The 27391-nt window shown below is 38.9% G+C and overlaps 1 protein-coding gene across 7 annotated transcripts in view; it reads left to right on the top strand.

Annotated features, from left to right (window-relative positions):
- Positions 1-2399: 2399 nt before the first annotated feature.
- DNM3 (dynamin 3) overlaps positions 2400-27391 on the top strand; it is a 626037-nt gene continuing 601045 nt past the window's right edge. For all 7 annotated transcript variants that reach the window (XR_011975664.1, XM_072648609.1, XM_072648608.1 and 4 more), the window contains exon 1: positions 2400-2753. Coding sequence is in view for 6 of the 7 variants with exons in the window: in XM_072648609.1 (XP_072504710.1) it covers positions 2593-2753 (161 nt within the window). In the remaining variant the exon portion in view is untranslated. The remainder of the gene's footprint in view (positions 2754-27391) is intronic.

Here is a 27391-nt window from a genome sequence, read left to right as displayed (position 1 = left end):
TATTCTCTCTTGTTGATTTTGAAAATATCCATTACTTTAATTATCACTTTTATGTAGATGATTCCAAAATCTATGCCTCTGTATTCTAGGTACCCCCTGAACTTATCTTATATTTCCAGTTGCCTGCTAGCTATATTCTTATAAGTTATATCCTATAACCTGTACATCCTTTCAGAATTTTAAACTCATCATGTCTTAAACTGAACTCATTATCTTCCTTCCTAAAATTTCCCCTTCTTCTAATTTCTCTCTTCCTATTAACAGAACCACCTTCTTCTTAGTCTTCTAGTCTTGTAATCATAGAGCCATTTTGAACTTTTCCCTCTTCCTCAACCCCACATATTCAGTCAGTTACAATGCTCTATTATTTCTTCCTCTGCAATATTTATCGTCTGGCCCCTCCCCTCCATTCCTTCTACAACCACCAAAGTTCATACCTTTAGTTTTTCTCTTATTATAATAACCTCCAAACTTGGGTTGCCTCAAGCTTGCCCAAGTGGTTTTGAAATGGATTGCATTCATTTGAGTGCAGTACGCATGATGTGAAGAGTTCTGTTTCCATGAATTTACTTTACATTTACCCCCTTTGCCATCCATCTTCCACCCTCATGCCCAAGCAATCTTCCTAACATTCTGCTATAATCAAGGTTCTCCTATACCCAGTGGTTTCATATTGCCTAGAGAATAAAGTATCCATTTCTGACTCTTGGCATTCAGATCCCTCTAGTGTCTGGGTCCAACATTCTGGCCTGAGGGCCATCTCCAGTGCTTCTGATCTACATCTCACCACTGGACCCAGATGACTCCAGAGGCGAAAGTAAGGCTGGTGACCTTGCACAGCCCTCCCTCATTTAAATCCAATTCACTTGCAAGTCATGGCATCACCTTCCTGATGTCATGGTCCTCTTTGAGAACCAAGGACAAACAGCCACCAGCATATTGGCCAAAATTTGTGTTACTCTTCTTTGCATAGTTTACCTTCTGGTTAAATTGGAGTATTCTTTTTTCCCTTTCTCATTCTGCCTGGTTCTCTCTTGTTACTGTGATTTTGCTTATGTTGTATTTCGTACATTGGAATGGACTCAGCTCCATTTGTTGATACCTTTCCTTCCCTCAAGACCTAGTTCAGATGCCTTCTCTTCTATGTAAGCCATCTCTTGCTTTCACCCCTTAACCCCTTGGCTTTGAGAAAGTAATCTTACCTTCTTCAAATTTCTTGCAATATTTTGCATTGTCTCTATTTAGACTTTCTCTTGTAACAGAGTTACTTCTACTGAATATTTGGACTGAGACAAAAGACTTGGGTGCTAGTCATAGATTTAGATTTGTGGGAACATTTATTCTAACTTCTTCATTTTGCAGATGAGGAAACAGACTCAGAGAGGTAAAGTAATTTGAGTTGCACAAATTAGGGGCAGCAGAGGCAATATTTGAACACAGGTCTTTCAGCTCTATCTCTAGAGCTTTCTTACCACACCACACTGCCTCTCTTGTCTCTGATACTAGTGTGACAAGTCCCTTAATTTCCCGGGACTGTAAAATTGGTGTATTCCTATCAGCATTGTCTGCTTTCCAGGATGGTTGTGAGGAAAGCACTTTGTAAATCATAAAATACTGTAGGAATGTGAGCTTATTGTGCAGTTGGTTTTTCATCGCTTAATCTGTTAGTCTTGTCTTCCCAACTGAATTGTAAACTCTTGGAGAACAGGAACAATGTTTTAGAATTCTTTTATCCCTCATGCCCAGAACAATACTTAGCATTCCGCAGGGAAGTAGTTCAGGCAGGGGGACATCAGGGTGTGAAGGACGTTGAGGATACTAGTCTAACCAAAGCAGAAGGGAGGAGAAAAGTGGGGCCAGTTTGTGGAGATCTAGAATGAATCGTGGAATACAGTTTATTTAAATAACAGGACGAAGTGTTTGGATGAACTCTGTGGGCATTGGGGAGCCATTAGAGATTCAAGAGCTGGGGAGTGGCGTTGAAGCGGGCACTGCAGGAAGGTGAATCTGGTGGCAGTGCCTGGAATGAGTGGGAGATGGGAAGGGGGAGGAAGGGTGCCCCTGGCATGGCCGGGACCACTGTGGCAGCAGACAGGAACACAGGGTGGTGCGGGAAGGCAATACTTTTTATGTCATTTCCTAGCCCAGACACTTTAGGACTCTTCTCTTCGTGGGGGCCTGCAGCTAGGACGGAGGGGGTGACAAGGGCAGGGGTGAGGGGCTGTCACGTTCTGAACCTCGGGGCGGAGCAGCTGAAAGCGGGGACTGTGTGACTGTGTGCGTATGTAGGGATGTGTGGGGGAGAGTGCGTGTGTCTGTGGGGAGTGGGGCTGGGGGAGGGGGAGGGTTGAGCTGAGCGCCGACCCCGCCCCCTCGGCTGCGCACGCGTGCTGCGGACCCTTAGCTGTCAGAGGAGCCCACAGGCTGCGGTGGGGCAAAGAGCCGGGGCGTCGGGTGGGCAGCGCCCGGGATCCGGCGGACCAGGACCCCGAGGGCAGCGGCGCCCGCTGGGAGCGGAGCTTGGGGAGGGGGGGGCTCTGGACAGCCAGCCGCGGCCGGCCGGACGGGCAAGGCGGGCAGCGGGCGGGCAGGATGGGGAACCGGGAGATGGAGGAGCTGATCCCGCTGGTGAACCGGCTGCAGGACGCCTTCTCGGCGCTGGGGCAGAGCTGCCTGCTGGAGCTGCCGCAGATCGCCGTGGTGGGCGGCCAGAGCGCGGGCAAGAGCTCCGTGCTCGAGAACTTCGTGGGCAGGTGAGGGGGGCCGGGCACGCGGGGTGGGGGTGGGGGTGGGCACGGCGGTCAGACTCCGGGCGGTTGGAGTGTGGCCGAGGCACGCGAAGCCCGAGCGAGAGTGGGGGGCTGGGCTGGAGAGGGGCGCGAGCCCGAGTGATGGGGAAGCTCTGGACCTCGGGACTCAGCGGGAGGGGCTGGGGCTGGGATGTCTGCCCCCGGCTGTGTGTGCGTGTGTGTCTGTGTGTGTGTCTCTGTGTGTGTGTGTGTGCGTGTGTGTGTGCGTGTGTGTGTGTGTGTGCGTGTGTGTGTGTGTGTGTGTGTGTGTGTGTGTGCGTGTGTGTGTGTGCGTGTGTGTCTGTGTCTGTGTCTGTGTGTGTGTGTGCGTGTGTGTGTGTGTGTGTGTGTGCGCGTGTGTGTGTGTGTGTAGAGGGAAGGAGGGGCATCTTCTTGCCCCAGCTCTCCCTGCCCCACGCTGGCTGGAGTGTGTATGTGGTGTGTGTGTGCATGTGAGCGCGTGTGTCTGTGTGTGCGAGGGGTGCCTCTCATCCCGTCATACAAAGCCATTTCCTCCCCTTCCCCCTGCCGGGATCGAGTCCTGGCCCGGCCTGGGGTGGGGTGGGTCGGGCAGTAGGCAGCGCGCCTCCTTCACCTCCCCGGGCTGCCTACGCCGGCCCTCCTCCCAGCCGCCTAACCCGGACACCTGGCCGGGCTGCTGTTTTCCGTTATCTCTTCTCCGTTAGCTCTCCATCCGCCCGGCCAAGAGCTCCTCCGTCAGAATCTGGGGGTTGTGCAGTGCAGAGAGCAGCGTTTCCTTTGCTTCCCCTTTTCGTTCTTTCCTCTCTCGGCTCGGCTGCCTACTATTTCAGACGTTTGTTGTGTCTCTCCTCCCCCCTCCCTTTTGTTTGGGGCTTGGGTTGGGGGGAGCGGAGCGCAGAGGCAAGGGGGAAATAAAGAAATTTCTTAACGTGTCGCTTAACCCCTCTTGGATCCCTCTTTTCTTTCTTGTCCCAGGAGTTGAAGGATAAAAGGTGGCGTTTGCATCTATTCACAATTAGATGCATCACATCTAAGCAAAGGAGTCTGCTCTGTTTATGTGCGTGGACTTTTGTCATCCGGGGGTGCTATGTCATTCAGTGCATCACATCAGCCTGTGAATTGACTGGCATCTTTCTAGCACTCTCTCTCTCTCTCTCTCTCTCTCTCTCTCTCTCTCTCTCTCTCTCTCTCTCTCTCTCTCCACCCCCGTTTCTCTCTTTCTTCCTCTCAAACTTCTCCACCTTCATCTTTTCCCTTCCCTTCATCCAGCTATTACTTTGCCGCAGGTCGCAAAGATGGCATTCTGTCCTGTTCAGTTTGAATCTGAAAGATACTTGTGGTTTCTGCCATGACTCCTACTAGGGAATGAGGGAAGAGCTGAAAGAACTATTTAAATAGGAACAAGACTTTCTGCCTCTGTGTAGTCATAGAAAGGGTAGATATACCTCAGTGGCCTCGCTTCAATAGTCGAGACATTTGCTAACAAGAGCCCCGTTTAAAACTTAATGAGGACCTAAAAGTCTGTTAGCTATGTATAAGCTAATCAGAAATGTATATCATTAGAGAAATATATAAGGGTATCCAAATCTTTTTTCTTGTTCAATGGTTTATGGTTCAAATTTTTTTTTGGAGGGGAGGTCTAATTTATTAATTCTCAAAATTCAGAGAAAGTTGTGTATGCCTATCTAATCTGAGGATGTATTTAAAAAGTGTTTTTTTTCTGTTTCTCCAAAAGATGCTTCAGTCATTTTAGAGATTTTTTAAAATAAATGGTTGTTTTTCTCCTGAATTTGGAGGTAGTATGGTTAGCAACAGAACAGGGACTCTGTGTTTTTTTTAAGTGCCTAATCACTAAGCTGGTGTGCCGAAAGCTGCGTAATCAATCTACCTCCATTTATTCATTTGTTCTGAAGAATTCTAAATAATAATGAGATTGTAAAAATAATGATAGAGCATTTTGCTAGCATTGTCTTAGGAGGAGACTGAGGAAAAGTCAACCAAAAATAATTGTATTGTAATACTTCTGTGCTTTAGGATTGTCCTGGTTTTCTGAAAAAGGAAATACAGTGGGTTCAAAGTGACATCATTATCAAGATCTGGGACTTACTTGACAATTTTACTTGGCTTTATAGAAAGCAAGATACTTTTTATTCCAGCATTTCCGAAGCTTAAGTGTGTCAAGATACTTTAAGTGATTTGAATATATTTTATTGTTTATAAAGACAATTAAGGATTAAGAATTTAAATGTTGTGAATATAAAAGATTGTATTTTAGTGAGTTTTTAATATTCTTAGTTGGGAGAACTGATAGTTCACATGAATTCTTTATTTGGAGAGACCTCTTTGACTGGCTTTGTCAATTGCTATCCCCAGTATTTGAGCCCTACTCTTCTTTGTAATGCAGTAATAAGGTATTTTCCCTTCAGAGTCAACCTTGCTTTGACTTTGACAAGTCACACTTGCCTTGATAAACAAGTATTTTTTGAGCAAAAGAAGATATTTATTTTGTATTAAAGGATGGGAAATAAGCACATTATAGATGTCGTGCAAATTCCTGCATTTGCTCAAGTTTATAAATAATTTGTTGTTCTCTTGTAAATATTATTAATAATTAATATTGTGATATTGACAAAAAAGATTATTTTAAGGGAAATTCATTTGACAGATGAATTATAGTACTTGTTATTTGTGGAGAGGATACCTCTGTCTAGTAAGGTAAGTATATTTGAAACTTATTTAGAGTGACCTTTTGACCATTATACAACCATTAAAGAACAGATTTTCTAATTATATGTAAGAGTAAATGAGGTGATCTGTTTTGACCATTGACTCAGGCCAAAAAAGCAAATGCATTTATTTCAATTACAGCATTTTAGTCTCCAAATTTAATTTCAAATTTTTGAGTTAGTGGAAATAGCTCATCCTTATAGCTTCCCTTTTTTTAGGTATAACAGTTAAGACCTCAACTTAGGATAAACCCACTGTATATAGTAATATCAAGAGGTCATTGCTGCTCTTTGTAAATTTCTTAGTATTCTAGAAAGCTTACATAGAAAATGATGTGATTTCTCATTAATAATTTACAGACATCAAAGCTTCTTTTGCAATGGATTGGTAATATTGCCTTCTTCTAAGATTGTCTGTGTACATTGTTTTGTCACCACTGAATGAATTCATATGTGGATTTCTTTAGGTTGCAACTGTAAACTCAGTGATGGAATTTTTGATTTGTTATGAATAAGTTGTTATAAATGATATACTTAATGTTTTTTTGTTGTTAAATAATGAGTAAGTATAGTAGAGTAATGCTGAATTATGAAGTTCAGGGTGCACCCCAAAATGCTGGAATGCAAGGTTGTCCCAAATGAATTCACTCTGGTTGTCTCCATATCAAGTACAGATGTTTATTGGGGGCAACACATAACACAATAAAATACAACACAACAAACCGAGTAGGCTCCTTTGTCCCTGAAGAGAGATGAAGCTTAAGGAAAACCCCAGCTTAAGGGTGTTGCCCTCTGCTCAAGGAAGATGCCCCAGTAAGAGGAACACCCTCCGATGAAGGAATATGCCCACTAGCCAAGAGAGACTAGGGATTCTTATAGAGTAAAACCTACCATGGGTGGGGAGATGAACTGACCAGTGACATGGAGGGAGGCAAGGGAATGGGGAAATGAGGTAATCAGGGACAGTAGTGTCAGAGTTTTAGACATTATCTATTCCATCATTCACCCCTGGATGAGGGGCAGAGAGGTGGAGGGCCCCCTGTTAGTTACCATTGACCAGTCTACTTGAATCTCGTTGCTTGCTAAAGTGGCTTTAAGTGGTACTTGAGATAATGGGTTTCTCATTGACCACTCTAGCCTCTCCTGGTTAAGGGGCATTTTCCTTAATCGGAAGGTGTTCCTCTTACTGGGGGGGACATCTTAAACAGATGGCATCCCCCTTAAGCTGGGGTTTCCCTTAAGCTTCATCTCCCTTCAAGGGCTAAGGAGCCTGCAAGGTGTGTTGTGTTGTGTATTACCCCTGACAAATATCTGTACTTGATTTAGAGACAGCTTGAGTGAATCCTTTCTGGACAACCCAACATTTTGGGGTGTACCCTGAACCTCATCAGTATGAATAATAAAACTTACCAAGAAGGTGAATTTATTTGGTACTTAAGAAAAGAATCATGGTGTTAATGGAAAGAACACTTGATTCATAGGCAAGAGATCTGTTCTCAGTAACTTACACTGAGCTCTGCCAAGTAGTCACCAGGTAGTAACCAAGAAGTCAGTCTTGCTTTCCACTCTTTAGTTCATTATGAGGCATTGTGGTAGAGTGGAACAGGCTTTGGATTTCTAGTCAGCAGGGCTTGGATTCAAGTGACTTAATGGTTGTGTGATCATGGGCAAGTCATTTAACCTCTCTGAGCCTCATTTTCCTCATCTGTAAAACAAGGATATAAACATGTAGTACCTCACTATATGTTGCTTTGAGGCTTAAAGGAGATAATATATACGAAGTGCTTCACTTCTCTAAAGTGATATATAAATACCAGTTATTATTTTATCATCAATAAGTAATAACTAGCAATTGTATAGTGCTCTAAAATCTTACAAAATACTCTACGTATACAATCTTATTTGTTCTCCTTCACAACAACCCTACGAGGTAGATTATTTTATTATTTTCCCCATTTGACAGATGAGGAAACAAGCTGAGTGTGGCTGAGTGACTTGCCCAGGGTCATGCAGCTAGTAATTGTCAGAGGCAGAATTCACATTTGTCTTTCAGATTCTTGATGCTGGTATTTAACCACATTTTTTTCTCTTGGTAGTAACATGAAAACTAACTCTTAGGCCACTTAAGAAGACAAGGTTATATAACATTGTCAAATAATATTAAAATCATCTTAGATTAAAAATAAATATTTTCCCCTACTGGTATATACTTCTTTGTGAAGACCACTTAAATATAATTTGTTGTTTAGAGGAGCTATATGTTTATAACTTGTTTATAGATGTGTTAAGTGAAAACTGTACTAGTTGCTAATGTGCAAATGTTTTCAATGATATACTTGTAAACTGCTTCACAAGGTTCTTTGTGTAGATAGATGATTCCACCTCTTCTGATTCTAGCCTGAAGTAGTAAACAAATCTACTCAACATATGCACATTTGGTTTGTGACTAATAGGGAGCAACTAACACAACTTTTCTGAAGCCTGAAGTATTTTTTTTTAAACAAGCTATGTTAAGAGGGAAACACTGATGTGTCACTGTTGAAGTTTGCTTCAGTATCCTAGAATTTTAACATTAACTGTCCTAACGTGGATAAGTTGAACATAGCTAAGTAATTTTTTGTTGTTGTTGTTGTGAGAATTCTATTTAGTCTTTCAAGGATGAAACAGAGAGGTTGTGGCAAGATAATTTTTTAAAATTATGTATATGATAGTATATAATCATAATAATAATTCTTTACTTTTCTAGAACGGATATAGATTCTTCTCCATCTTGATGTTCTTTAGCCAGCTTCAAGAAGAAGTCACATTTGGGGTACTTAGAAATTTGACTTAACCCTCCAAAAGAAACTTAGAATGATCACTTTTGGTATTTAAGTGTAAATGTTATTATAGAAAATCCCACTAATTCAGAATAGTGTGTTTGGGTAGGAGGTGAGGGGGCAAAGGTGGATATAAGGTGGAGAAAGATATTTATAGTTTAGTCAAAACAGTAAAATGTGAATTGTTAAATATTTTTAGAGAAATGCAATTCTAGTATTTTCAAGTACTATTGTACATTGCAAATTAAGACAAACGTTCACCAATAAACAAAGTATAGTCACTTCGTAAAGCACAACAATTCTAAAGGTAATTTACTTAATGTCATATAAAACATGCCCAACTTATCTGAGATTCTGGACTTGTGGTGTATGATGTAATTATTTGTATTAACATTATTGTTGATCAACATTTTATTTTAACAATAATTCACATTAAAAATAAAAATTACATATGTGTCAATTGTGGTCTCTCTTGCTGCACATAACAGGGCACATGTTCTTTCCAAAGAGCGTACATATGGTTAAATACATTGAACACTGTGACATCTTCTCCTTTTTACTAATTTAATCAAGTTGGTGGGCAGTTAGCTACGATGAAGACATAGAAACTTTTTATTTATCTTAATCAGTGATTAACCTGTGGTATTCTGTGTTGCCCGAACCTTTGTATTCTGTTCTGTGATAGTTTAACCTTGGGGAGAACTAGCCCACATGGGAGAAATTCATGGCCCTGCATTCTGATAGAGAAACAAACAATCAGGTAGGAATGGATATTTCATTCCACAAACAAAGTAAGCTGGATCAGTGTTTTACCACATATGTATACACATATAAACCACATGTACAATTCACGGACAACAATTCAATTCAACATATAGCTATACTTCCCTAGTCTCAATCATATTTTTAGTTTTAGCCTCTCCCAAAGTCTCTTGATCAATTTTGGGCATTTTTAGCATTTAATCTTATCTAGGAGGACTTATAATAAATATATTAAAAAGTTTCTGGGAAGGGACAAATATTTATCGGGCACCTATTATGTGCAAGGTACTGTGCTAGGTCCTTGAGGATGATGCAAAGAAGTATAAAACTATCCCTATTCCAAAAGAACTTACAATTGAGTTTATCATAGAATCTTAGGATTTAGATAGAGTTTGAGGGAACTTAGGATTTCAGTCTAGTCAACTCCCTCATTTAATCAGTAAGGCAGGAAATTGAGGTCCAGAGAGGAGAGATGATTTGTTCAAGTTTACACGGTCTGAGGCAGAGCTGGGAATCAAACCCAGATCCTTTGGTTATTTTTTTCTTTTTGTTCTGTTGTGGGTAATTGAGAGAATATTAACAACTTTAACCTCTATACCTACTTTCTCTTCTATACAAAATATGTAATTCCTTTATACATGAATTGAGGACATCCTTGATAAGGGTTTTTGGTAGGAAGAAGCAGGCTTTCAACGTAGGCTATCCTACAGTGGGTCACATCTGTGCTGTTTCTCAGTTGGCTGAAACATATAGAGAATGTATCACACTATGCTCATTGTTTATTGATTATGAAAAGGAATTTGATTTGGTAGAGAAGAATGCTGCCTCAAAGCTCTCTTCCAAAAAGGCATCTTTCATTCATGTGTTAAAATCACTCAATATTTCTAGAAAGAAAATAACATAAAATATTAATAATAATAACAGAAATAATCTCAGTGACCCTCATTATCATCATCAGGCAAAGCATTAAATGTCTGCTAGCTAAAGGTGTTTGCTGCTATCATAGAGGAGATTTAGGGCAGAGTCCAAGGTTAAGAGGATGATGAAGTTCCTCGGGTACTTGTCTCTGCAGATGACATTTTGGTGATAATATTGTGTGTCAAACCCCAGGACACAGAAGAGCCTTCTGAAAGAGATCTGTGACCACTGAAAAATTGAACTAACCGTTTACATAGGAAAGGTCAAAGTAGAAGACTGTCTGTTATCCAGATTATGACATATACTTGGATGGACAAGCTATAGAGCTTGTCCATCGGTATGTCTATCTGAGACAAATTTACAAATGAACAGGTATTTGGGCCTAGAACTGAGCAGGAATGGGAAAGTAGGCTAACATGCTTCCAGGAAATTTCAACGTTTCTTTAATGATTCCAATATCTTAACAAAAACCAAAGTTTACCTTTTTTAATGCCAACGTTATATTGGTGTTGCTGTCTGGCAGGGAGATACAGACTACGTAGAGGGCCGTGGAGAAGTCCATGAAAGATTTAGGCAGGTGTAACATTTTCCTAATGAAGAACTTCAAAGTAGAAATGAAAGATTTCATCAGGGAAATATATGATAGAAAGAGGAGATGGGTTGGTCACCTGGCCAGGATAATGGGTAATAGGTGAACAACTCATGTGCTCCATGGTTTTCCTCCTTATACCAGGAGAAAGCAGATAGGACTTCAAGCCTTTGGGTAAATATCTTGGGGTAAACTTATGTGAGCATGTGGACAAGAATCATGTTGAATGAGCAGGCATGAATATGACAGGTTTAGTTGGAGTGAACATCCACAAAGATGAGATCACACATCCATTTTAGTGTTTGAATATGTTGGGGTCAAAAGGAGGGAAAGGATGCATGTTTGTGAACAAGGTGGTAATGGATGCTGAGGAGGAGGTTGAATCCCTCAACTCTTATTATACTTCTGTTTTCTTTCAAGGGGAATGCTTTTTTTAAACTGAGAAGGCTGAAACAAATATAATTTGTAGGGAATGGAAACCCTCCAGAAATGAGGAGACACGCAGATAATCTAGCTTTCCTCACTTAGTTTGTCAGCAGGTCATATGAACTAATTACTATGATGCCTAAACAATTGGCATAAGTGAATGCTGAGTTACTTAAGATCAGTCATCTTTGAAAAGAAATTGGTGAAAGGGAGAGATGTTGTAGGACTGAAGAAGGAAAATGTAACTTAAAAAAAAAGAAGGTAGAAGTTACAAGCTATAGATTTATAGCAAGTGACTGATTCCTAGAAAAACTGTACAATGTATTGTTATGAGATCATTGTGAGAACATTTACAAAGAGAAGTAATGATCATGGAAAAGCTAACATGTTTTCATTAAGAATGGGCCATACCATTCTTCTTCCCCCCTACCACCCCAACAAAGTAGACTGCTTGATCAGAGGAATGCTGTAGAAAAACTCTATGCTTTCTAAAATCAGTCTTTTTCTTTGTAGACAAGATGAAGAGATGTAATCTAAATGATAGTATAGTTAAGCATGTTTGGAACTAATTTAGTGACTGGAACCTTGATGTCAATTTGTTCGGATGTCTTTAGTGGAATGCTCCAACAGCTCTGTGCTGTTTAAAATTTTTGTCAGGACTTGGATAAAGATATACATGCCGTTATGGTTAGGTATGCAGATGTCATAAAGCTTGAAGTGTGAATGATAGTCTACATCCCCCAAAATCTTGACAGACACTACAATAATGGCCTGAATTGAGTAAGATGAATTTATCAGGGGCAAATGTAAAATGTTACACTTGGGTCCAAAAGATCAACTTTCATTATACAGTGGAATGAATTGGATGTGGCTGTAAGAGTACACATGAATGAGAGTTCAAGTGAAAAAACTCTGAACCTTTTAGTGAAATGCATGCTCAATATGTGTTAGCAGTTTGACATGATAGCTGAAAAACCTAATCTTTTTTTAAATTTGCATTAAGAAAGATGCAGCGTCCAGAGGGAAGCCCTAGGTATACTATCCTCTGCCATAGTTATATCACATCCAGAGCCCGTTGTGGTGCTCGGTTCTAGGAAAGGTTTTAGGAAAGATTATATACGGGCTGGATCTCATTCATTTGAGGATGACCAGGATGGTGAGGTAACTAGAGAATTGCTGTGTGAAAACAGAGTGTTATACCTGGGAATCTTTAGGCTGGAGAAGAGTAGACTTAGGGAAGACAGAACAGCTTTATTCAAATATTTTTAAGGTTGTAATAAAGGTATTTGGTGATGGTTCAGTGGAAAGAGTACTGGATTCAGAGTCAGAGGATCTGGTTTCTAATCATTACTCTATCACTTAATGAGTGACCTTGGGCAAGTTACTTCTATCTGGGTCTAAATCTGTCTTTGCACTTTCCATGCTTTGCTTCCAATTCTGTTGTTATGGAAAGGAGGGAAATGAACAAGAGTTATGGGTTTTAGAGCTGGAAAAGGCCTTCAAGATCATCTGTTATATTACAAAGATATTTATACATCAAATGAAAAAGTCGAGACCCTAATGGAGTAAAATAATATAATAAAATTATATTTAACAATACTTAGTCTTGGCATATTGTCTCGTTGCCACATTCTTTGATGAATTTTTCTTTGATTTGTTCTTTGACCCACCAGTTTCTTAGGCTTGAATCATTTAGACTCCAAATTACTTTATCAATCATGTCTTTAAAAATCATTTATTAAATATAATTTATTATGTTCTATTCAGTACAGGATATATTTAATATTTTTTGCATTCATACATTTGGTTGTGATAGTTTTATGTCCAACATGTGGTCAATTTTCAATTTTTAAAGTCTGATGCACTGCTGGGAAATATTTAAATGTATTTCTGTTCCCATTCACAAATCACCATGGACCTGTAATCTCTAACATTTAAAAATTTTTATTCAAGTCTTTCAATTCATTTTCTTTGTTGTTAGATTTGTATAGGTCTTAAAGGGGTTCCCTTTAATAGTACAGTTTTACTGTTTATTTCTCCCTTCAATTTGAATAACTTTCCCTTTCAATATTTAGATGTCATGTACTACAGTGATTCTTAGATCATCTCTACTTGACGCGTTTTCCAGGTCAGTTGTTTTGGATGGCAGTTAATTTGCATTTTCATCTGTTTTTTTTAATCAGTCTTGATTTTACTGCAGTATTTCTTATTGTCTCGTGATATCATTGATTTCTATTTGATCCATTCTAATTTTCAGGGAGTTGAGTTCTTAGGCAATGTTTAGCATCCCCTGTTCTAAGCTATCAATTTTCTTTCTCATTTTTTCCTCCTTATCTTTTTTCCCCCTTTAACATTACATTTTGTGTCTTTTGTCTCATTTTTTTCCTGGTACTCTTGTAGTTCTTGTCATCAGAAAAATCTTTTTTCCTGAGACTTTACTTGACTTGTGAATTATTCCCTTCTTCTGGGTTTACCTTTGGTCTTTATACCTTTCAGTCCAATGTATTTCTTCTATTGATCTCAGCATTTTCTTCTGCTCACTCATATTTCCAACTACAATTTTCTGGAGTGAGGTTTTGTGCTTGGACCATACTCTCTCCTTTATTCTTTTTTTTTTTTTTTCACATCTGGTGTCACAATTTATTTATTTTTTTATTTTTTAATGTTTAACAATCACTGCCATACAATTGTGATTTTATCCCCCCCACCTACCCCCCACTCCCCCCCTCCCTCCCCACGACTGCATACAATTCTGTATAGATTCTACATATACTTTCCTATTGAGTATATTTTCACTATAGTCATGCTATGTAGTCAGACTAAGATAAATGAAAGAAATCGTATAACAAATCAGAACATGATACACAAACACATACCCATACACAAACATGATCTGTTACATTATGTGAGTGACTTCCATATTACTCTCTCTGAGTGTGGAAGGCATTTTGCCTTGAGAACCACCATTGGGATTTTTTTTTTTTGTAAGAAGTTCTTGTGTTATTACAAAAATCTAAGTCTACCAGAAAAAACTCTCACACACTGTGGTCGTTGCTGTGCATAAAGTTCTCCTGGTTCTGCTCCTTTCACTCAGCATCAGGTCATATAAGTCCTTCCAGGCCTCTCTGAAGTCTTCTTGTTCATCATTTCTTATGGCACAATAGTACTCCATTACATTCATATACCATAATTTATTCAGCCATTCCCCAATTGATGGACATCCCCTTGACTTCCAGTTTTTGGCAACTACATAGAGTGCTGCTATAAATATTTTTGTACATGTGGGACCCTTTCCCATTTTTATGATCTCTTGGGGATATAGTCCTAGTAGCGATATTGCTGGGTCAAAGGGTATGCACATTTTTGTAGCCCTTTGGGCATAGTTCCAAATTGCTCTCCAGAATGGTTGGATGTGCTCGCAGCTCCACCAACAATGAATTAGTGTTCCAACTCTCCCACATCCTCTCCAGCATTTATCATTTTCTTGTTCTGTCATGTTTGCCAATCTTATAGGTGTGATGTGGCACCTCAGAGTTGTTTTGATTTGCATCTCTCTAACCAATAGTGATTTAGAGCATTTTTTCATATGATTATAGATAGCTTTAATTTCTTCTTCTGAAAATTGCCTGTTCATATCCTTTGACCATTTATCAATTGGGGAATGACTTGTATGATTATACATTTTCTCTCCTTTATTCTTGTGTGGTCCTCCTTGGTCTTAGATATTGTGGCTAAGACACATCTTCTTCTATTTTCTGTACATATTTTTGGACTTTGGCTTGCTCCTGGTGGAGCAAAATTTTGGCTTTCTCTCCCTTGTCTCCAGTTCCAAACCCAGAGTCAGCTTTGTCCCTTGCTGTAAAGGAGGCCCTGCCAAGTCTCCCCCAATATGTGGCTACTGTGTTTTGTTTCTCAAAGGCTTCCCTTTCCCCTTCTCCTGCTGTGACTGGGCATGGAATGCTGGGTGCTCCATGGCCTGGCTAATGCATTGCTTAAATGCTGTCTACACTACACTTCTAGGTTCTCTATTTGCTATGTGCCTACTGTGACCTCTGCTTAACTTCCAGAGGATCCTGGAAGGTTTTTGTGCCATTGTAGATTGAATAAAAGAGTTTATAGCTCTTTCTCTTGTTTTTTGGGATCTGGGCTCCTTTAGATCCTAACGCTGTCATCTTCTCCCCGATTTTCCCATATCCATTTCTTTTTATCTCACAGTAATACTTCATTACATTTATCTATCATAACTTGTTTAGCCATTCTCCAATTGATGGGTTTCTATTTTACTTTTTTCCAGTTGTATTTTGGGCTACGTGAGATTTTTCTTTGTCTGACCACTTGAGGGTATAAGCTGAGAGAAAAGATCTCTGAGTCAAGGAATTGCCTTCCAGAATGGTTGGATCAATTTACAAATACACCAAAAGTGTTATCAGTGTGACTCTGTAGCACCTCTAGTATTGATTACTTCTATCTTTTGTCGTCTTTGCTGATCCATAGTGTGTGAGGTAAAACCTTGTTGATTTGCATTTCTCTTATTATTAGTGATCTGAGACACAGAGTTCAGCAAAAGTAATAGGCTGAGAGACAAAGAAAGATACTAAATGCCAGGAAATATTTCTAGTCAATATACCTTTTTAAAAAAAGTCTTCTAAAAAAAGGTAGAAAGACTAAATGGCAAGCATCTTGTCTAATTAAATATGTCCAATCTATACTTTTTTACACTTACTTCCACTGTTACTCCTCAATTATGTCTCTGTTTTCCTTATTTTTCACTACCAAATCATTTTGATTATTTTGCATTTGTGAAAGGCATGGTCTCTCATATAATATTTGCCAATATTCCAGTGCTATGTTAGGGCCCAGAGGAACCAAAAGACTTGTAAAAGATTGGTTATCACTGGGTCTGAGACTAGAACTCCTCTTACTATTTCTAGAGTGCCTCCCTCTGAGACTTATCCTCATCCTTTTCCTTCTTCTCTTTGATCTTTTCTCTCCCCTCCCCTCTCCTCCCCTCCCCTCTCCTCCCCTCCCCTGCCCTCCCCTTCCCCCTTTCCTTTCCCCTCCCTGTTCCTCTTGTCCCCTTCTCTCCTTCCTCTGAGTAGATCATCAAAGAGACATTGGTAGGATATTTTTTTTCACTTCCCGATAGAATGGAATATTGAAAGGCAGAAAGAGTGGAGCAGAGTTTTAATATGCATTTTCTACTTATGAACTGGAAAGTTTCTGGTCCCCCATTTACTTCTGCTGTTCACTTTGGTATCTTTTACATCGGACAGGTATTTTTAGAATAGAGCTCACCAGCAATTCATAGAAACAATTTTTAAAAGAAATTGAGGCATAGTAAACTTTGAATGTTCAGTTAATTTGAAAAGCAGCATTTAAAGAAGACTGTACGCTTAATTCCTAAACTATGTGACAAATGTTGCATTCTACTTGGTTCTCTAAATCTATAATTTATTTCTGCATCTTTTAAATAAAATTCTGCTCACAGTCTAAATGTCCCTATCTGAATTTGTCTCATTGTCGCTTCCAGATTACTTTTAGGTAGTCATGTTAGCATGAAAATTATACACAAATGCATTTGGGAGAGAGATAGAACTTCCTCAGAAGTCTCGTTGTCCATTGTGTCATTGGCAGGGAAGAGACAAGTAAACTGGAAAGCATAATCAAGTTATGTAAACAATTTGATAGACCAGAACTAATCTAGTTTTAGAATGTTCTTTTAAATACTCATAAGGCAAGACTTAAGAAGGAGATGAAACCTAACAAGTATTTTCTGGCTGGTTAAAAAAAAAAAAAACAACAACAGGAAAAAGATGCTCCACTGTAATATTGCCCTAGATGTGGGGGTGACTGAGTTCTTTAAGGCTTTGCAAGCAGATTGCAAGTTTTGGCATATTCTGTTAAGCCAGAAAGGCTTTGAATGCAGGCCTGGCAATGAACTATGTCTTCTGTCTCAGATTCAGCCTTAGAGAAGTCTATTAGAAGGTTGGACTCCAGATGAGTACTTTTTTTTGGTCATAGAAGCTCATGGTGGTAACCATTAAGAGAAGTGGGGATGGAGGAGGGATTACCTATGCTGTTGAAATCTCTGATCTTTTAAAGTATATAAAATATAGTTAGAATGTATTTGAAAACTCTTTGGATAAAAATCAGGAAACTGAAAACCATATCTGGATCATGATTTTTTAATTTAGATCAGTTTAACATGGTTTAAATGATATTTAAGGCTTTCTTCAAAGACAGATGTCCTGACTTTGGGGATAGCTGATTTTTCTGATCTTTCACATATAGATACTTAGATATTTGTTGAATGACTATATATAATATTTGAAGTGAATTTAATATTAATTTAGTATAATATTTGTGTTAAAGAATATGAAAATAATTTAGTTAGTATCAAAGTAATGAGGAGAATGTCTATATAAATACCTACAAATATTCTTTTCTTTCAAGAAACACAAAGTCATCTTCCATTCATTGTTTCATGAATTCTTATTTCTGGGATTATTATAAAGGGCATCCTCATAATTCATGGGAACAATCTGAAGTAAGAAGTTATACCTATGATAAAACTTTAAGGATCAATTAACAAGAAAAGTAATAGTAACAAACTCTTTGAGAAGTATACTGGAGGAGAAGTGTACTGGAGGGAGCACTGACTTTGGAGGCAGCTGCATGGGAACATTGGCTCTGTTACTTACTATCTTTTGATTTCTCAAATTACTTTACCTCTCTGAGCCTCAGTTTCTTCATCTGTAACCTGAGGCAGTCAGACCAGATGACCTTGGAGGTTCTAACTCAACATCGCTGATCCAATGATTCCTGAATTTTGTGACAAATGTAGCATTCCGCTTAGGTCATCTAATTCTACAAAACTTTTACTGAATCTTTTAAAAATCCTTAGTTTAGAAGTGAGGAGAGTCTGTCTTAGGGGTCACAGAGAGTGACAGAGATAAGGAAATTAATAACATCGGAGAAGATCATTTGGAGTGAGGCTGTATTGCTGAGGAAGGTAATTGATTCTATGACATGGGATAAACCCACATTAGCCTGTCTAAGGAGGCAGGTGATTATTTCTTCTATTTTTGAAAAAGTAGGTGAGGCCTTAGGCAGAGGGAAGAGAAGAGAGGGGAAAACTGTTGTCATGGCCAGATTGTAGAAGCAGATTACTTTGCAAGGTAGGTAATAAGCTGAGGAGACAAAACAAATTTGTTGCCAAGGGAGCTCCTGTTTTCCCTTTATAGTATTTTCTTCAGATATGCTGAGCAGACCATATATAAATGGAGAGAAAAAAAGCTATGGTATCTGATGCTATTAGTTCTAAGAGAAATATAAAAATTTTAGCAGCTGATGTTGTCATGGTAACATTTTGTATTTTCGTAGGAAAGAAACATTTATTACCCTATTATCATTCTCAACTTGACTAGCATTTACAGGACTAATGAACTTCATTTGAGCTCTAAGTTATGTATCTGTTTCTACCGAATGGAAACACATCATCTTTGGACACCCCCGGAATGTTTGCAGATTTGTGGGAATAACTTTGCACATTTTTTTTCCTTTATCTAATAGTATTACATTTGGTAGTTGTGCTCTTGGGGAAAAGAGACAAAGTAAGAGCAGCTCCTTTGCGTGGACTTTATCAGGGGAGAAGGTGAGTGGAGCAGGCGACACACACACACACACACACACACACACACACACACACACACACACACACACACAACTTTGGTTCTTTTTCACAGAGCTAACACTCGGTGGATTTTCAAGTTCTTCATGTATCCATCAGGAAAACAAAACCTGGTGAATTTGAGTTCTGTAATTATTGTCTTTGTATCCTAAGCTGTGCCCTCAACTGTCAGTGCTGACATAGGTATTCAGAGACCTAGAATACTGAGTTAGATTTAATAAGTTAAAATTTAATACGTATATATGTGTGTGTTAAAAATAAACTTCAAAAGCACAAGGTAGGAGAAATACGACCAGATAGTTATTTGTCTAAAAAAAGACTCCATGTTTTAGAGGGCCAGAGGCTCAATTCTAGTTAATCTGGCTACCACAAAAGCTAATGCAGCCCCATGAGGTAGGGCAGAGTACCCAGTGCCAGGAAGATTATAGTTTTGCTGACTGTCCTGGTCAAATGGCATCAGGATAGTTGTGTTCAGTGCTGGGTGACGTTTGATTTTGGGCAGGGCATTGATGAGCTGAGGAGCATCTGGAGGAGGGCAGCCAGATTGAAGGGCCCTGAGTTGATGCTATAAGAGAATTTCTTTTTAAAAGGAAATAGAGATGTTTCCCTCTTGGAAGGGGAGAGAGAGAAAGAGAGAGTGAAGGAGCAAGAGTGTGTGTGTGTGTGTGTGTGTGTGTGTGTGTGTGTCTGTGTGTCTGTGAGAGAGAGAGAGAGAGAGAGAGAGAGAGAGAGAGAGAGAGAGAGAGAGAGAGAGAGAGAGAGAGAGAGAGAGAGAAAGTATTGACATTGTGGGATAGGAATTAGATTTGTTCTGTGTGACCCCAAAGGGCAGCACTTAGGGCACTGGGAGGAAGCAGCAAAGAGGCCTCAAGTGAGGAGGCTCTCCAGAGGAGGTGATGGGCACTCTCTCATTGAGACCTTCAAGCACATTTTAGATGACTGACTACTCCTGTGATATGTAGTAGGGGGTGGTACTTTTATTCCAGGATGGGTTAGACTCAAAAGTCTCCGAGATCCTTTCCATCTCTGTGATTCTGAGGACTGAATTCAACCTCTGATGATCCTATTTATGAAATCTGAAAGATGAATGTCTAGGGAAAGGGGCAGAAACAAACAGTTCTGTGGGACTAGCCCTTAAAAGAGAGGCAGGAACATTTGTGAGTCAATTCAGTTTGCTGTGTCTGACTAATAAAGGGGATGGTATGCATTATTTAGTTTAGTAAATATTTATTGGGTGCCAATATAGCTATGATAGCTATTTTTATTTGTTGTTGTTCAGTCATTTTAAGTTGTGTCCAACTCTTTGTGACCCCGTTGGGGGTTTTCTTGGCAGATACTGGAGTAGTTTGCATTTCCTTCTCTACCTCCTTTTATAGATGAGGAAACTGAGCCCAACGGGGTTAAGTGACTTCCCCAGGGTCACACAGCTGAGACCAGATTTGAACTCAGGACTAGGTCTTCCTGACTCCAGATCCAGCACTCACCTCACCAGTTAGCTGTTCCTAACTACTCTTAAAGGATTTACAATTTGGGGGACAGACAAAACTTATATTTATGAAACAGAGAAGATTATGTACACAGAAAAGTTAAAGTGAATTCCATCAAATGCCTGTGTATGGGGCATATTAGTAGTAGTCAGAGAGGAGAGAAAAGTCAAGTTTTGCAGATTTTTGTAATTGAAGATTTTTCTTTTTTTTTTGGAGCGGGGGTAATTAACGCCTTTTTAAAACTCTTCCCGGGTAGTCAACATGTAACAGTAAAGTGATCTAGAGGAAAGAGCAGTAGGCAGGAGACACAGGTTCTTATTCCATCTCTGCTTCATCTTTACAATAAGACGGTCAGGGTGGTTCTGTTTCATTATGGACTTTGCCTCCTCAGTACCTAGGACAGCTTGGTACACAGTAGGTTCCTAATAAGTATTTGTTGGCTAATTGACTAAATCATCTGAAGTAACATCTATCTTTAATACACTCTACTTGAGTAGTCGGGCTATCTAATTTCTAACAAATAGTTGAATTAGCTACTTTGTGCCTATTATGGAAAAATTTTAAGCACCAGATATATTGACCTTAAAGATATTGTAAGAGATTTCAGCACTTGTGGGGGGGTTGGTCTATGTTATCTCTAAGTACCTTTCCAAATCTAAGAGGCTGTGAATTCTGGGTAGATTTCTTAGATACTTTCCCCTGCCAAGTATGTTAGCTATGGGTTGGACTGGAGGGTTCTGAGGTCCTTTTTAACTCTGGTCGTTCCTTTCATTTCTGATTTGCTAACATTCTTGATAACAAGCCAGCCTTGATTTGAAACATGTCCTGTGATAATTCACAAAATAGATTAAATTACTGGTCAATCAAAGGTAGATTTATGTTAAATTAAAAAAACAATTATAATGTGTTAAAATAGTCACCAGTATGCTTCTGGCTAATATAGATTGGCTTTGTGGTATCATACAGAGATTTCTGAAAGTCAGGAGAGATCTGACTTCAAATCCTACCTTTGACACTTCCCACCTTTGTGCTCAATCCTCCCAAGACTCTGAGAGCCATGGTTCCCTTATCTGGAAAATGAAGGGGTTGGGCTGAGTAGCTTCCAAGGTCTGTTTTATTTCTCAGTCTACCTGTGGTCCTATGAATTTCTCTGAAACTCAGTTTTCTCATCTGTAATACTTTATAGAATTGTTGTGAGGAACCGGTGAAAATGTGTGTAAAGCATATTGCAAACCCTAAAGCACCCTATCAAACACACACACACACACACACACACATACACACACACAGGTCACATTGCTGACTCGTATTGAGCTTGTAGTTCGCTAAAACTCCCAGATCTTTTTCAAACCAATGTCTATACATGCCTCCCCTGGCTTGTACTTATAATTATTAACAAGATTCTGTGGAACAGAACTCTTGTATTCAATTATTCTCCTGTTCTTCAAGGTGAACTATGTTCATTCCTCAAATATTTGAGTGCATACAGAGCCTTGAGGTGTGCTCTACATAAAGTGTGCTACAGAATCACTTCCTCTCCTAATACTCCATTTCTTAAGTTGGAATCTTTAGTTAGCTTTGTCTCTTTCCTCTCCATTCTATTCAGTTCTGTCATTTCTTCTTTCCAAAAGAAATGCGTGTAGCAGCCTCTTCATGAATGTTTGTTGATTTGACTTGAAATACCTCTTGGATTATTCACACTTCTTTCTTCATTACCTGCATTATTTTAGTGTGGGCCCTTCTTAATTTATACATTTGTTACTATTAACTTCCTTTAACTGGTCTTGCTGCTTACAGTACCAGGATTTTTAAAAATTAGAAGAAAATTTTATTCAACTTGTTATTTCATTGGAGTAAAGGAGTACCTGGAGGAGAACAGCTCCCTATGCCCATGCAGATTAATGACTTCTGCAATTTGTAGTTTTAGGGAGTTCCTTGATGGTTATTAAGAGATTAAATGACTTGCTCATTCTTGGTCACATAGTCAATAACATCAGAGATAGGACCCCAGATCTTCTATTCCCTGTCTGCTGTCGCCATTTTTGTTTTTAGGGGCAAGATGAATCTTTCAAAAATGCCACTTCCATCAGGTTTATCTCTTGCTCATGAAGCTATGATATACCTCTCATGTCAAATCTAAAGTTCTCTGCCTGATTTTCAAGGTTCTCTATGATCTGGCCTCATATTTTATATCAAATCTCAGTTTCCCATTAATCCCCAAGGCGTACCATCCCTTCAAGGCTGGAAATTCTCTTCGCTGATGTTTGGTTGTAGCATGCTTGTTTCTTCTTTCTCTGTGCCCCTCTCTTGCAGTCCTTTCCCATCTCTCCTACTCCTGTATTGCATAGAATGCTCTTGCTTCTTGTTGCCATCTCTCTCACCGATCCATATTTCTCAGTGAAGTTTGATTATTTTGTCCGTCTTTGCTTTCTCTGACATATTGTATTTATACTAACTAGCACAGTGTAACATTTAATTTTTTTTTCCAGTTTTTTATTTGTGTTTTGGTTTTGGTCTTTACATCTAGGCTTTTAGTTCCTGAGAAAAGATGCTAATTATGCCTTTATAAACCTTTGCATTTCCTATAGTGTTTTAAGACACTTCAGGTCAGAATTTTTTTTTGACTTTGTGATTTGCCTTAAGATTAACAATGATAATGTAAATCATGATTTTATTATTTGGATTACTGATTCAAGTGTGGAGCCGGTCTTATGTTCATGATAGTAGAAACAAGACCTTTATGTCACTGGTATAAAGAGCTCCCAGTGGGGAACTCCTACTAGTGTAGGTCAACAACTTCTTTTCAGTTTATAATCTTAGTTTCCTAAAGCACTGAGAAGTTGTTACTTGTCCAGGGTCACGTAGTCAATATGTGTCAAGGGTGGGACTTGAACACAGGTCTTTCTGATTCTGAGGCCAGTTCTTTATCCACTATGTGCACATTTATGATACATCTAAAAACCATGGTGTGTGAAGAAATAATATTTTTAACCCAAATTAGTTAAAATGATTAGGACTATGGACACCTGGAGCTCCATTTGAATATTTGAAGTTGCTTAGGAAAAAAGATGTAAATATAGCCTAAACAAGAATTCAAAATATTTTATTAAGTACCTATAGCATACTTAATTGTACATCTCTTGCTAGGTCCTAGGAATATGAAGGCAAAAGTGAAGCAATTCTTGCCTTCAAGGAACTCACATTCTCCTGAAGATATGACGTGCACAGATAGAATAATATAGGCAGGATGTGATTATGGCAAAGGAGAAATCAGGCAAGATATCTTAGACAGAGAACTAATGGTATCTGAATACAGACTTTATTCTTCTTGAGGTTCCCCCCCCCCCACTTTGGTCTATGTTTTCTTTCACAACATGACTATTATGGAAATGTTTTATGTGACTACACATATAGAACATATATTGAATTGCTTACCTTCTCAATGGTGGTGGAGAGGGAGGACAGGAGAGAATTTGGAACTCATAGTTTTAAAAACAAGTGTTAAAAATTGTTTTTGCATGCAACTGGGGAAAAATAAAATAATAAGTAAATAAAGAAAAATAAAAACCACTTATTTCAGATATTTAAAATTTTTTATTATTCATTTTAAGTTCCATCTAAAATTTTTTTATGTTTCAAATTCTGTCGCTCTCTGCCCTCCCACCTTTTATGAAGGTAAGAAATGTGGTATCAATTATACATGTGAAACCATGCAAAACATTTCCATATAATCCATGTTCCGAAAAAGCAAGAAAAAGAAAAAGAAAAAATATGCTTGAGTTTGCATTCTGACTCTTATCAGTTCTTTCTCTGGAGGTGGATAACTTTTTTCATCCTAAGTACTTCAGAATTGTCTTGAATCACTGCATTGTTGAGAAATGCTAAGTCATTCACAGTTAATCATCATACAGTATTGCTATAACTGGGTATAATGTTCTCCTGGTTCTGCCCACTTACCTCTGTATTAGTTCATAAAATTCTTCCTGGATTTTCAGAAATCACCTCCCTCATCATTTCTTCTAGCTTAATAGTATATATCATATAATATAATGTTATAATATTATATGTGATATGCCATAACTTGTTCATCCATTCCCCAATTGATGGGCATCCCCTTCATTGCTAATTCTTTGCCACCACAAAAAGAGCTGCTATAAATATTCTTGTACATATGGATCCTTTTCCTTCTTCTTTGATCTCTTTGGGATTTGTTGTTGTTGTTTGTTCTTTTGTATAAGACCCTATGTAATCCTATTAACATTGTCCATGGGGTTTTCTTGGCAAAGATATTGAACTGGGTTGCCATTTCCTTCTTCACTGTGTCCCCATTTTGATGTGGAACTGAGTCAAAAAGGGGTTAAGTGACCTGCCCAGGATCATACAGCTAGCAAGTGTCTGAGATCACATTGGAACTCAGATCTTCCTGATTCCAAGTCTGATGCTCTGTCCACTGTACCACCTAGCTGCCTTTTCTCTTTGGGGTACAGACCTAGTAGTGGTATTGCTGGGTGTAATGTTAAGTGAATCTGAAGATCTTCCCTGCCCCTAAATAGGCCCATATGACCTGCTTTGAGTTTCGGCCCAGCCCACAGCTTGAGTCACATGGCATGGTGGGAAGAGTTTGGCGAACTGGTGGAGCAGGAAGTGAAAAGGAGAGAGCAAGGCAGAGCTGAGGCAGAGCAGCTAGTGCGAGTGAGAGAGGGAGGAATTTTGCATAGGGGAACTTGTTTGTGGGGAGGCCTATTGGAGGGAAGGCTTGGGCAGGCTTGGGGATGTCGGTGCTCCATAGATTGGTGATGTATATAAACTTCTTTGTTATCATGGTGGATTTGGCTTTCTGGTATCTGAATAAATATCTTGGTTTCATCTTTGAGGAAAAGAATTATTTATATTTTGTGAATTAACCCTGGAAATACACATGCATATTCATAATGGCTGCTATGGGTATCGCATTGGCATTATACTGGGTCAAAGGGTATTCACAGTTTGATAACCCTTTGGGCACAGTTCCAAATTACTCTCCAGAATAGCTGGATCAGTTCACAACTTTACCAACAGTGCATTAATTTCACAATTTTTTTCCATGTATCCTCTGACATTTGTTATTTTCCTTTTCTGTCACATTAAACATTCTGATAAGTGTGAGGTAGTACCTCAGAATTGTTTTAATGTACATTTCTCTAATCAATAGTGATTTAGAGCATTTTTTCATATGACCATAGTTAGCTTTTATTTCTTATTCTAAAAATTGCCCATTCATATCCTTTGACCAGTTAAGGAATGCTTTGTATTCTTATAAATTTGGCTCAGTTCTCTACATATTTGAGAAATTAGTCCTTTTCAGAGAAACTTGCTGTTCAAAAACCCCTGCCTCCAAGTTTCCTGCTTTCCTTCTAATCTTGGCTGCATTAGTTTTGTTTGTACAAACCCTTTTTAATTTATTGTAATCAAAATTATCCATTTTACCTCCCACGATCCTCTCTATCTCTGGTCATAGATATTTCCCTTATCCATAGGGTCTGACAGATAACATTTTTCGTGCCACCCTAATTTGCTTATGATATCCTTTATGTCTAAATCAAACACCCTTTTTGACCTTATCTTCATGCCCAGTGTGAGATGTTGATTTATACCTAGTCTCTGTGAAACAGCTTTACAGTTTTTCCAGTCATTTTTGTCAAAGAGTGATTTCTTGTCCTAAAACCTTGAATTTTGGGGTTTATCAGCCATCAGATTCCTACGGTCTGTTACTGCTGTGTATTCCACTGATTCCCCATTCTAATACTTACCTAGTACCTGATTGTTTTAGTGATTATCTCTTTGTAATACAGTTTGAACTCTGGCCCTGCTGGGCCACCTCCCTTCACATTTTCCCCCCACTGATTTCCATTAGATGTTTTTGATGTATTGTTCTTCCTGAAGAATATTGTTATTATTTTTTCTAGCTCTGTAAAATTTTTTTGTCAGTTTGATTGGTATGGCACTGAATAAATAAATTTATTTGGGTAGAGTTGTCATGTTTTTATTACATTGGTTTGACCTATCCATGAACAATGGATATTTTTCCAGTTGTTCTGATCTGTCTTTATTTTTGTGAAATGTGTTTTGTAATTATGTTCATATAGTTCTTGGGTTTGTCTTGGAAAGTAGACTCCAGAATTTTATATCCTAGAACTTTGCTAAATTTGTTAATTGTTTCAACTAGTTTTTAGTTGATTCTCCAAGATTTTCTAAATATATGGTATATATTGTATTGTTTGCAAAGAGTGATAGTTTTAAATCAGGTATTTTTCAGTGTTCACAAGGTCTGTGTTAGAAAAAAGGAAACCAAAAAGAGAAGTAGGGAAGACTTGGTTCTCCAGTATAAACTTGGATAATTGAGTCCATGTTCTACACTCTGGACCCTGGAGGGCCCTGCCATTATGATGGGACAGTGAAAGACCCTTCCTTCCTCTATCCCCTAATTGGAGTCACCTTTGTCTTCTTGAGAGCTACCTTCATGAGTTCCATCTGCCAAAAGGAAGCTGCTCCTTCTTCCTGGTATGGCATCCTGCATCATCAGTTTTTCTGAGTCAACAATCAATGAGGGAGACTCCACTCAGTGATGAGTCACCTATACCTGGAAGGAGACAGAAGATATCTCTGCATTATCCAATTTCTATGTGGCCACATAGGGAAGCAGAAAATATCTGTGCATGTTCTAAGTGGGAGAACTTCTTGGTTTGCCCCAGGTGTCTCTCAAACCACAGTATTTCTTCATGGGGTTTGGATTTTTTCTCAATTTGTTTATAGGAGGCTGGCTGCCCTTGGGGCAAGCTCTCTAAGTGGATGGTGTGGGCAGGTGCTGCTGAGTTAATACTATAGTGGTCCAGACTAGGACCCTCCTTCAAGGGCCTCTGGTGCTGGGCTCTGCCTGGGTTCCCTATCACCCTTCTCCATTCCTATAGGCTCTTTCTGAGGGACTCTTTCTCTTCCCCCTCCACCTCTAAACTCAGGTTACTCTCATACTGAACTTCCACCCAAACTTCTAGGATTCCTAGGACTCATCCTAAGAATTCTTGAGGAGGAAAATAAATCTTTTTTTTTTTTTTTAGATTACATCAAGTAGAAGGGCATATACTTAAATCAAAAGGCTGAATTTTCTTGACATGAACTTTCATATGAAGAATCAGTATTTTAAGAAGTATTTTCTCCTTTTTAGAA

The sequence above is a fragment of the Notamacropus eugenii genome, chromosome 2 (assembly GCF_028372415.1).
Source record: "Notamacropus eugenii isolate mMacEug1 chromosome 2, mMacEug1.pri_v2, whole genome shotgun sequence".
NCBI classification, from domain to species: domain Eukaryota; kingdom Metazoa; phylum Chordata; class Mammalia; order Diprotodontia; family Macropodidae; genus Notamacropus; species Notamacropus eugenii.
This window is presented reverse-complemented; position numbering and strand designations above follow the sequence as displayed.